The 12,148-nt window shown below is 42.3% G+C and overlaps 1 protein-coding gene across 1 annotated transcript; it reads left to right on the top strand.

Moving 5' to 3' along the window:
• Nucleotides 1-1,004: 1,004 nt before the first annotated feature.
• nr1h4 (nuclear receptor subfamily 1, group H, member 4) lies at nt 1,005-11,773 on the top strand. The gene is made up of 9 exons (XM_070972660.1): nt 1,005-1,101; nt 3,349-3,726; nt 6,012-6,152; nt 7,915-8,057; nt 8,196-8,294; nt 8,821-8,920; nt 9,000-9,146; nt 11,318-11,431; nt 11,535-11,773. The coding sequence occupies exons 1-9, from the start codon at nt 1,005-1,007 to the stop codon at nt 11,771-11,773; spliced, it is 1,458 nt and encodes a 485-aa protein (XP_070828761.1).
• Nucleotides 11,774-12,148: the final 375 nt, after the last annotated feature.

The following is a 12,148-nucleotide window of genomic DNA, read 5'->3' as shown; positions in this document are numbered from 1 at the left end:
TGCGTGGGTGGGTAGGTGGGATTTCTGGTCTGCTGGAGAATTCAGGCAGCCTCTTGTCTTGTTGAGATAAAGAGGGATTTTTTTTGTGTGGGGGGGGGGGGGGGGGGGGTGGAGGGGGGATGACATGGACAGTTTAATTAATAACCACCATCCATTTCTCCCTGACCCCAACTGGTCACACATGGTCTCACTGGAGCCCAGACACAAGCAGCTTAATGTTCATTAGCAAATATCAATTGAATCGCAGCTCACAGCGTGGATATCAAAAACGAGGCTGAAAACGACAAAAGTTAGCAGGCAGGCAGCATTCAGCATCAGCTGGCCAGGATAAGGTAAGAACCATGAAATCAAGTCTGAACATATTTCATGTTCACCGGTGAACAGGTTACTTCTTATGGGTCTGTGGTGCGCCATTCTGTCTGAGTTATGTTTGGCTGTTGTGTGGGTTGTAAGAGTGGACTGGAGGTTTATGAGTGCTTGTGGGTTGCTTCTGGATCTCAGGGGAAATTACACTTAGTTAATGAAAAAAAACATTGGCAGACTACAAAAGTCATGCTGCACATGTGATCGCCTTAAAGCTCATCTTCATTTCACGTTTTACCACATCATGAAATGAGCTGTACAGTACATGCTAACTAAGACTGAAGACTTGCACATGGTATGTTTCATAAAAGTATATTCAGAAAGACAACAGGACAGGAACTGCTCTGACAGGAGGTAGAAGGTAAAGACTCGCTCTTAGTGAGGTCTTGTTGTGGTCTGACCTTCATCCCCCACCTCCCTGCTGGCAGCTTCTGAACATCTCATCCCTGTGTGGGAGAGAAGACCTGTCAGGTGTGCTGATGTAGAGACTCTCAGATGGATGTTTAATTACATTGTGGTTCAGGTTTCAGAGGATCCTGCAGACCTGTAATGGTGTTCAAAAGATCTTCACCACGGTTCACAAATCACACTGTTTTTCTGCTTGTTACAGAAGCGGTCCAGTCCAACCGGTATTTTCCTGAATGAATGAGTGGGTGGGCTCCGACATCAATGTGGTGGGACCACTGGAAATCCCACCCAGCGATGAATTCTCCATCTCGGAGAGCTCCCACTTGTTTGGTAAGTCTGCTCGGCAGGAAGCAGTTCTCAGAAAGACGGAACAAGACTGTAGAGGAGTCTGCGGGCACGCTGTGGTGCTTTGAGCTAAATGCTAATGTTAGCATGCTAATATTCTCAGTGACATTAACATGGTGATTTTTAGCAGATATAATGTTTACCACGCTCACTGTCTTAGATTAGCATGTTAGCATGCTAACAGCAACTATTTAGCACAGCTAAATAGCACAGTTAAACAGGTGAAGTTGATAGGAATGTCATCAGTTAGTTTAATAAAGTATTGGACAAATTGACATTTTGAGAACTGATGATGGCACAAGATGAAAAGTTTGGGGATCACCAAAGTGAACTGCAATTGATCTGACATACAGAAATGTTTGGCCACCCCTGTCCCTCATGAATCTAGATATTTACAAAGCACACTTACTGTAACAACTCAGGTCTGAAATAGAATATATACGTATATAAACAAGCAGGTGCAAAATTACCCAGCAGCTGCAAACATGCATGGATGCACAGATGCACTTAATTGCCGTTCCTGCAGTTTCTGACTGCATGAATCAGATAAACAATACCTTACAGTAGCAGTCAGCCAGTACCAGATCTGGAAATTACTTCACACATTAGTCAGCTACTTGTAATGATGTAAAGAAATGTGTTTCCGTGGTTAATGAGTAGCTGTGGCAACCTTTGCTCCCCTTGAGATTTCTCAAGACAGCAGCAAGCAGCTCAGTATTTGACCTGATGTTCTCGGGTCTTTAAAGGAAGGTTTCCGATCAAAAGGCATAAATGGAATATGATTTGTTAGTTAGAGGCAAAGAACAGACTGATCCACAAAACACAGCTGGACTGTTGGAAGCAGAGAGTAAAGTCTCTTTATAGTTTGTGTGTTTGGTCACAAGGAGATGGCCATGGTCCAGACCAAGTCCTGAGGAGGTCAGTGTCACATATACTTTATAGATACTGTTTTAGTTTTCAGTGTGTCAGTTTGCTTTAATAACACTTGTGAATGCCTGACAATCTCAGTACAGCTGAGGGATTCTTCTTGGAGACAACACATGCTCTTTGAAACGACTCTCATCACCCTCTGTTGCTTTTAAAGGAAATGTCCTGTCATGAATATGCTACACTTGCTCTGGTAATCATCATGAAACAGCTCTATAATCCTGTTAAACACTCTTGTAACCATTTTTCAGCAGCCTCATCTTGTTTGTCGTGGAGCTACATGTGTGTCTAAAAGACACAGTGTGCTCTGTGCAAACCAGTTGTTAATCATTGATGGGTTTACAGTACGTGTTTTGTTACTGACTACTGCTGAGCCAGTTTGTGTTCTAGCAAGCTTCTGCTGAGAAGCACTTGAAATAAAATGTTTTTGTGGAGTTTTTATCATGTTGCACAGACTCTAAAGCCCCTGAGGTAAACAAGATTTCGGGGCATAAAAATATAAGTGACTTGGCTTGACATTATTCAAAACTGATTTCCGTTGTCATTCCTACTGAAGGAACCAGTCTGTGTTACAAAAGCTGCACTAATAAATATTTTCATACTAACAATGGGTTGAATGGCTGCCTGTAATGTGAAAGGGGTCACTCGCAGGGAAGCTCCCATAGATAATTATTTCACCCCTCTGGAATGTGTTTCGACTCATGGTTTTGGTTTTCTGGGCTGCAACTTTGCTCTTTTGGTTCATTCTCTTTGGTCCTATTTGCATCATTTCCAGATGCAGCAGGCAGCTGTTTTTGGCTAAAAGCTTTACAAACGCACTGTATGCTACCTGCCCAGCATCAAAATGTCAAAGTTAGTGACTTGCTAATGAACCTAGTAGCCTCTCGAGCCTAGAGAGTCGTATTGATGTCTTTTGCAGATTTCCAAGTTCTCTGAAACAAAATTGCATTTTTATGAACATAAATATGCAATAGTAATAGTATGGGACAGGAAAATAAATGTGACTTGACATTATTGACTTAGTTTCACTAAGCATGGAGTTCTTTATCTCGAAAGCTGAACTTCTGTCTTGAGGTTCATTTACAAGTTTTCAACCACAACTCATGATCTTCCTCAGGTTGGGTTGGCTCACCTGACTTGGACAGATCTGTCATTATTTGGTTCGATATTAATTCCTTGCAGTGACAACTAAGCTATTGCCATTCATTGAAGAAGGCCATGAGATGCAGTTAAAATGTCAGAAAAGTGGACCTTCAGTCAAGTTTTTTTTTTTTTTTTCATCATCGTCTCCTACTTTTGTCTTAGATATTCTGGCAGACCAAAGCAGTCCTCTTCTGCAGGATCCAGACATCTTACCCTTCACCGGCTATCCCAGCATGCAGTACACATCCATGGAGCCAACCATGTCTTCTGCACCATACTACTCCAATCAGAACTACTACCCTCCATACAATGGAGACGAATGGTACTCACACACGGGGATATATGAACTGAGAAAAGGACCCCTGGAGGTCAGCTATGACGCTGAGATGGAGGAGGTGTCTGCTGTGGTGCCTGCCGTGTGCAAGAGGACCCGGCACATGTCGCAGGCTGGAAGGATCAAAGGGGAGGAACTGTGTGTTGTGTGTGGAGACAAGGCCTCCGGATACCACTATAATGCTCTCACCTGTGAGGGCTGTAAAGGTGAGAGAAAATGCACCGTACCAAAACAAATACTTTGGATTTTATTGTTGCTGAGGTTTTTGTTTTTTGTTTTTTTTATCAACACCCTATGAAACACACACTGCACTTATGTAAGTTCAGGTTTATACTCTTTAAAATAAATGTCCAGACAGACACAGCATTAGCTGTTGACTTTAGGGGCCACACATGACAGGGATGTTCATATTTACAGTCCAAACAGCAGCTGGTGAGGAGTATTTAATACATCAGCATTTGTCATTTGGAATTGATACGAGAGCACTGGCTGTTTGCGCTCATTAGGCCTCAGGGGCAGGTAAGTGACTGTTCTTCTTACTTCGTCAGGAATATGCTTTGGTGCTGCATTTAAGGGTCATGTAATTGTTTTAACAACGATAACTACTTCAGCTGTACACTGTGGCATTCTTCTATTGACTCTATGTTTAATTATGTGTCAGGGACAGGCAGTAAATCCATGCAATCATGCAGTCTGTCAAGCTCAGGTCAGACTGTCACTTCTTGAGCTGAAGACAAGATTGACGCTGATTTAAAGAGAACAAAGGATTTATGGGGAAATATGGGAGGAAACATTACACTTTACAACTCCTCTTCATGTAAAAATGATCTCCATGGTGACAGTGGCGTGGTGGCCTTCAGCAGCTCCTCCCCATGTTTTTATGACACTGAATTTGCTTTGATTCCTGCCAGACCACACAGTGAATGGGTATGAGTGTAATTCCACACTGTGAGGTTGGACAATACCAGGAGTGCAGCAGCTGGCCTGTCCTGCCATTTGACTGAGAATAGGCTCAGGTCTACCTGGTGCTGCTGCCAGATTGGGTTCCCTCTCAGCTTTCTGTTGTACAATGCAGGAGCAACCTGAGCTCAGCTACGCTAATGAATGCCATTCTGTTTAATGTTCTATGTCAGAATGTCTAATAACAGTTCCAAAGTTATTCTGTGTGTGTGTGTGTGTGTGTGTGTGTGTGTGTGTGTGTGTGTGTGTGTGTGTGTGTGTGTGTGTGTGTGTGTGTGTGTGTGTGTGTTCTCTGTGCTCTCTCTGCCTGGAACATTTCCAGCTGGCTATAATGCAATGTCACATTGTGACATTATTAGAACAGTGTGTAACCTATGAACCTATGAGCAACCATTATCTGACTTTATGCTGCACATAGCATGAGTCTGTGGACAGACAGAATTCATTACCTCACTGAAAAGTTGGAGGTTTACAGCTTGTCGCCTGCAGCTCTTCATCTAACAGCTCACTGTGCTGCTCCTTCTTGTTCCATTACTCCCTGCAAACTGTCAAAAATGCTGAAAATGAGTGCTGTCTTGTTTTGTAGATACATTTTTGATGCGCACAGTAAGCACTAACCTCACTGACAAACAAGTTGCATTTCCTATGACTTCTTCATAATAGAATTCACTTCATGTTCTGACAGCTAAATGCTTTTAATGTGAAGCTGCAGCAGTTGGAAATCTTCTGTTTGCATTATCAGTAACCTAATGCTGCATTTTTCGTGGGAATGCTGCCACTGACACCCAGTTTGTAGTACTGCAAATACATAAACATTGCAATACTTTGATCACCATTTGCCAATAGATAGTGACTTGGCAGACATATATTTAAATGAAAATCTACAAGATTCTAACTTTAAAGTGCGGAAAGATTATCTGCAAACTGTTCTTAAAGCAGCTATGATCAACATGTCTGATGACTATGCGTATGTGACTGTACTCATCGGACTGATAATGTTGCACTGTGTCTGCTGGATGTGTACGTGGGCAAATGCATGCAAACTTGTTCACCATATCAATGTAATACCTGATAAGATGTCAGTGTTGTGCTCACTGCTTGTTTCTGCTTCCCCAAGGTGGCAAAAAACAAATCTATTAATGTAGATTTAAGTATAAAAACTACTACAATGTGACATACAGAATGGGCTCTTTCAGAGAGCTGTTTTATAATATAACGTTGAATTTATAATGATGCATGTTATTTATAAGATGAATGCACTTATATGTAAAACCTTAATCAGCAAAGTATGTAGTAAATAGGTGGCATTAATCAAGTTGTATAAAGGACAATCTGCATAGTGAAGCAGAGGTATAAAGCAGTATTAAATGGTAATAATTAAACACTAGTAGCTTGGAAGTGTACTTTAATACAGTATTGAGAGACTGCACTCAGTTACTCTCCACCACTGTACTGTTCTGTGACCCAACAGACCGCAGTGTATGCAGTCCATATCGTTATGATAATGCCTTGTTTTATCAACCACGTTCAGGTTTCTTCAGACGGAGCATAACAAAGAACGCTGTGTACAAATGCAAGAGTGGCGGAAACTGTGAAATGGACATGTACATGCGCAGGAAATGCCAAGAGTGTCGGCTAAGAAAGTGCAAAGAGATGGGCATGCTCGCTGAATGTGAGTATCACTTGATCATTATGAGACCCTTGTCCCTGTTCATGCTAACAGCATGCCAAAGCAATCTTTCTTTTTTACCATTATGCTAAACATACATTTAATAGAAAATTCCAGATAGCAGTGCATAAATGAAACTACTGTGGTAGGTGGGAAGGGGGCTTCTCAAGTGGAAGCATGTGCATAAGATATAAAAAAGAGGTCTAATAATAAGCGAGGGTATTACAACAGGCCACACAAAACAAGAAAAGAATGACAAATAAGAGCAGACAGGAAAGAAAGGCTGTGATACTTAACAAGTCTTACTGCAAGGGAAAACAACGTTAAACAATATGGTGGGGATTTGTGGACATATTTCTACTTACTGTCATGCATCAGTTCAAACTGATGTGCGCTGTCCACATGCAAACACTGTGCTGTCTATTTGTCGAGAGAGGTTGTCGCAGGTTGCTGTGGTGAGCCCTCGTTTTCCATCCCGACACGGCCTGTTGAATTTTACTGAGGGATTGAATGTCACATGTCACACAATAGAAAGGTCCAGCTTCTGTTACTGTTACAGGAATAGAAGCAGCTCAACAGACACCTTAAGCTCCATTTAGGAAAAATGAACGCCTTCAAGGCGTTTGCTGTCATTAAAAGGGAATTTACTATGAAGTGTTTTTTAATACCTGTGGCTATTTGGGAGTGGACTCTTCGGTATTGTGCCGACAGAACTTATACATGGACCATGTACTTTTGGAGTCTGTGGAGGATTATGACTTATTAGGTCTTTTAAGAGATGTCAGAGCTGTCAGTTGAAAAACACAGGACTAGACTCCTGTTGCTCATAAATAGTGCAGCGAAGTTGTGATGAATATTGCAGGGTGGCAGGCATTCATGACTCTACCAGCTGCCGCAAGGGGAGCTTAACAAATTAGACTTATTTGGTCACAGTGTGAAAAGACAGACGCTAATTCAATGGAGAAATTGAATCACTGTGAGGAAAGGATGCAAAGGACTGACAAGTTATAACAAGTTATCATAATAAAGGACAATGATGTGACGTTTTCATTAATGGAAAATGTGCGGGAACAAATATGAAATAAATGCATTAAAATTATGAATAATAATAAAATATCATGACCGAAAGAACTAGATAGCGGGTACAAGCGATCGAAATGGGTTTCCTTAGGAGGGTGGCTGGCGTCTCCCTTAGAGATAGGGTGAGAAGCTCAGTCATCTGTGAGGGACTCGGAGTAGAGCTGCTGCTCCTTTGCGTTGAAAGGAGCCAGTTGAGGTGATCTGGTAAGGATGCCCCCTGAGCGCCTCTCCAGGGAGGTGTTCCAGGCACATCCAGCTGGGAGGAGACCACGGGGAAGACCCAGGACTAGGTGGAGAGATTATATCTCCACACTGGCCTGGGAACGCCTGTCAGAGCTGGCTAATGTGGCCTGGGAAAGGGAAGTTTGGGGTCCCCTGCTGAGGCTGTTGCCCCGGCGATCCGACCCCGGATAAGCGGTTGATGATGAGGATGGGGATAATAATCAAATAAATGATCAAATAAACACATAATTAAATTATGAAAACAGCACAACTGAACGACACTGACATGGAAGAGACAATTTGGCATTATTAAGATTCTCACTTCACTCGTGAGTCTATGCAGTATGACATACAACTTTAATATGACCTCATGTTAAATGAAAATGAATGTTTACAAATGCTGCTGAATAAAGAGCTGTGAGGTATTTAACACACATAGTGAAGCCTTCATCACCACTGGCAGGCCTGCTGACAGAGATCCAGTGTAAATCTAAAAGGCTGCGAAAGAACACCAAGGCCTCCCCGGGCCAGTCGCCTGGAGACGAGGCAGAGGGCACAGACAACACGGACAACAAGCAGGTCACCTCCACCACCAAACTGTCAAAGGTAATCACAATCGCTGCCGTGTCTTTACAGCTTTTCCACTTTCATTTTTGTCCAAATTTGCAGATTCTGTCATGGAGACTGACAACAAATGTGCCGCTGTTTACCGATGTGTTGTTTCTGTTTTCTGTTTATGTCCAGGAAAAAGTTGAAATTACCAAAGAGCAGCGGGAACTCATGAAAGTCATCGTAGAGGCTCACAACAGACATCAAATTCCTCAAGATGTGACCAAAAGACTGGTATATAACCCTTAACACCAGCCAGTGCATCATCTCAGTTCAAAGAGATGCCACACTCAGACCATTTCTTTAATTTTAGACTGAAGTTCATGCAATGACATGTTTCAACCTCTGATGCCACTACAACCCTGATTCCAAAATGTTGGGGCGCTGTGTCAAATACAAATAAAACAGAATGTGATAATTAGCTAATTCTTTTTGAAATATACTCAAATGAAAACAGTACAAAGACTGAATGTTTGACCTCATCAGCTACATTGATGCAAGTTAGGACAGGAGCAACTAAAGACGGGGAAAGTTGTGGAATGCAGGAAAAAAAACTGCTGTTGGTAAACACAATTTGTTTGTAAATGACTGCACTATTTTTTTTATTCATTTTTGCCCCATTTTTTTTTTGGAATCAGGGTTATACTTTATGTAGTGTACCACTGGTGCAACCTTCTGCTGGTGGAGTTTATGCAGCTTGCTCTGTCTTGTCTTTGCTTGTCTGATTGTTTCCAGTGCTGTTTACTCTTGTTGTTTCCAGCTGCAAGACCAGTACAGCACAGAAGAAAACTTCCTCCTATTGACGGAAATGGCAACAAGTCAAGTCCAAGTTCTTGTGGAGTTTACAAAAAATATTCCAGGTATTTTTCCTAGTTTGCAAATCTAATGAACAAATACAAAAAAACACATTGCCTGATGATGCTGTGATGCCTCTGGCAGGCTTTCTCTCTTTGGATCGTGAGGATCAGATCGCTCTGCTGAAGGGTTCGGCTGTGGAAGCCATGTTTCTGCGCTCAGCTCAGGTTTTTAACAGAAAGATGCCCAACGGACACTCACAAGTTCTGGAAGAGAGGATACGCAAGAGTGGTGAGTCAACATGAAGTGAAAGGCACCGTCTGACACCACGCACTCTACTCAGCTCCACCAAAACTAGTAAAACTATGACCTTCTAAGCTTCCATCACCCAAAATAATGCTAATAATTTAAGGTGTGGAACTAGAATATCTTTACTTCTAATTCATGACCTTCAAGAGTCTTGGTCTGTTGCTCAGCAGGCTGCACAAGCAGTATCATGACATTTGTCGTTCCACCTGCAGCCAAGCAGCCAGGTCTAGCCAGATCCTTCAATAATTGATCTGCTTGATGCAGCTTGGAAATGTGTGCTGACCTTTTGATCTCTGGCAGGGTGTAAGTTACACATGCACACACATCCCCAGTGGTTACAGTTTCACTCTGCTCAGGCATGCGTGTGGGCATGCCGACAGGTAAGGAGAGCATCCAAAGCGAACTCAGCTCTTAAGTGGTACTTCAGCACTGTTGTTTCGCCCATGGGAAGGTTTTTCCTCACATTTTTGTTTTTATTTCCACATATATCCCATATCAAATAGTTTACTGCTTGGGGGCTTTAAAATCTCATGTATATGCATGCAAGGTGTCATTATGTCAACCAGGCTGGACAGTTAGACAGACAGCAGCAGTGATGGCAGGAGTGTGTGTGAGTCAGTGGGTCCCTCAGCGCAGCTCTGGTGTGAATGGGGGGATAAGAGATATTCACAGTAAAGGCCAGTCTGCGAGAATAAGGGAGCAAAGCTGTCTGAAGAGACCATTGTTCCTTATCAAAACATCAAGAGTGCTATTGTCCACTTCTCTCCCTCTGAGCCTCGCTGGCATTTCTGAATGCTTGATGATGCGTCCAAGCAAACAGACTCCCTCCGCTAGTTTGAGGAGCGTCCAAAGTAGGAACTGTTGCCAGTGTGCAAGAGCAAACTGAATGCAGACGTTTGAAATTATATAGAGAGCAGTTTGTAAAAATCATGTTTTTTATCATTGAAGAAAAGCAGACTTTCATATTTGTCATTGTGCACTGCAGCCACTCTATTTTAATTTGTACAAACGCATGACCAGGAAATATATGATCAAAGCTGAGCCGAGACATAATGCAGTCAAAGTGCTTCAGTTGCAATCCTCTTGTGGAATGATCTACTTTATAACACTGATCCAAGCCCACATTTTACAGTTATGACTCCTTGTTAACAATTATGGACTAGATTTTATAGTTAAAATATCTTTTCTCTCTTTCAGTTCACTCCATTTCTTCTCTCTGTCTCAGTCAATCACATTAGTTTTGATACCACTCAGGCTCATAAATATACTGAACAGTATATTTATGAATGTTGTCAATGATATTTTACTGAGTCTTCTTTCTTTATGCTGTTTTTTAGCTCTGTTCTTTACCCTCTTCCTCTTCCTCCTACTCCTTCTCCCTCCTCCTCTTCTCTACTTCATCCACAACACTAATACAGTACAGCACAGCACACCTTTGACCCTCAGTTAGCATTTGAACATCATGAGTAATCACTGTGTCCAACTATTGTAGTATTATTTATTTTGCATGACTGCCCTCTGAATCTGAACACATCAGATTTGAGCATTAATTTGTCAAATGTGCAAAAAGGACAAAAATATTGGAAGGGGCAGGTCTTTAACACAGTGTTTTCAGGTTAGTTGTCGAGCTTTATATATGTCATTATTGATTTCAGATTGAGTTTTGTAGGTAGAAAAGAGCACTGTGCATCTGTCTGATGACGTTTGGCCCAGAATCAAGTGACCTGTCATGTTTCTGGTCTGTTTGAGTGAATAGCCCACTGGTTCCCAGCATGGGGGTCCTGACCCCACTAGGGGTCGCCAAAGGATCACAGGGGCTCAAAAGGCTTTCTTGACTGTAAAGGGTGTAAGAAAGCTTTTTTTTTAAGATGATATACAGTCTATATGTCAGCATTTCATTTGTTTCTGTAAATAAAACTGAAGCTTTTCTGTTGTGTGCATTATAACTGCTTATAGGGCATCGTTAAAGTAGTATTGTCTATGTGCTGAAACCACTGTCAGTAATTAAACCGGGCCTTACAGGACAGCTCATTATGTTGTTCACCTTGTCACTGACCCAAATGCTGTACCTGACTTTGTCTTATCGCACCGGTTTTGAACCCATTCACCACAGATGTTTTTGAAAGTTGAATATATTCTTTTCTGGTTTTCAGGTATGTCAGAGGAATTCATCACACCCCTGTTCAACTTTTACAGAAGCATCGGTGAGCTCCACATGGTGCATGAGGAACAGGCGCTCCTCACCACTGTAACCATCCTGACACCAGGTGAGCCGGCGTCAGCAGCTTTCAGTCGTCCAGAGGTATTTTTAATGCCGCTATGTGAGAAGTGGTCATTCTATGAACGTATTGTCACTGTTCACCTCTCCAGATCGGCCTTATGTGAGGGATCAGCAGGCTGTTGAGAAACTTCAGGAGGCCATGCTGGATTTGCTGAGGAAGCTGTGCGTCCTGCAGCATCCACAGGAGCCGCAGTACTTCGCTCGCCTCCTGGGCCGTCTGACGGAGCTGAGAACACTCAGCCACTACCACGCAGAGATGCTCACATCCTGGAGAGTGAACGACCACAAATTTACCCCGCTGCTCTGTGAGATCTGGGATGTGCAGTGATGCAATGGAAGTGAAGAGAGTGGAAACACAAGGATGATAAGATGAACATTTCAACATGCAAGACAAAGCCATGGGTCAACTGCAGTGCATATTTATACCAGATGATGTGACGATCTGGATTTAAATCCCCTCACAAGCAGTTTGCCTTCAGTGTGGCCTGAGCTTGCTGTGTGATTTTTGAGACTTGTCTCATTATTGAGACATTTGACGTAACTTCTTTTTATTGTGCACACCATGTAAAACTTCTTGAAGTCCCAGCGTGAATCATCAGACGAGATCACTGGAAATTCAAGTCATAGACGGTGCTCATGAGACGTGTAAAGCTTAGATTGCATTGAGTTTAATAATGGGTTCATTTATTTTTTATTTGTAAAA

This window comes from Chaetodon trifascialis, chromosome 10, assembly GCF_039877785.1.
Source record: "Chaetodon trifascialis isolate fChaTrf1 chromosome 10, fChaTrf1.hap1, whole genome shotgun sequence".
Lineage (NCBI taxonomy): Eukaryota > Metazoa > Chordata > Actinopteri > Chaetodontiformes > Chaetodontidae > Chaetodon > Chaetodon trifascialis.
The sequence above is the reverse complement of the archived record's forward strand: the minus strand, read 5'-3'. Positions and strand labels throughout refer to the sequence as shown.

What these genes read in the sequence shown, in the direction of transcription:
- nr1h4 (XM_070972660.1), top strand. Translation starts at nt 1,005, where the DNA reads ATGAATGAGTGGGTGGGCTCCGACATCAATGTGGTGGGACCACTGGAA. An exon ending in GGAGAGCTCCCACTTGTTTG is followed by an intron (nt 1,102 to 3,348) that starts GTAAGTCTGCTC and finishes CTTTTGTCTTAG; the next exon opens with ATATTCTGGCAGACCAAAGC. An exon ending in CACCTGTGAGGGCTGTAAAG is followed by an intron (nt 3,727 to 6,011) that starts GTGAGAGAAAAT and finishes AACCACGTTCAG; the next exon opens with GTTTCTTCAGACGGAGCATA.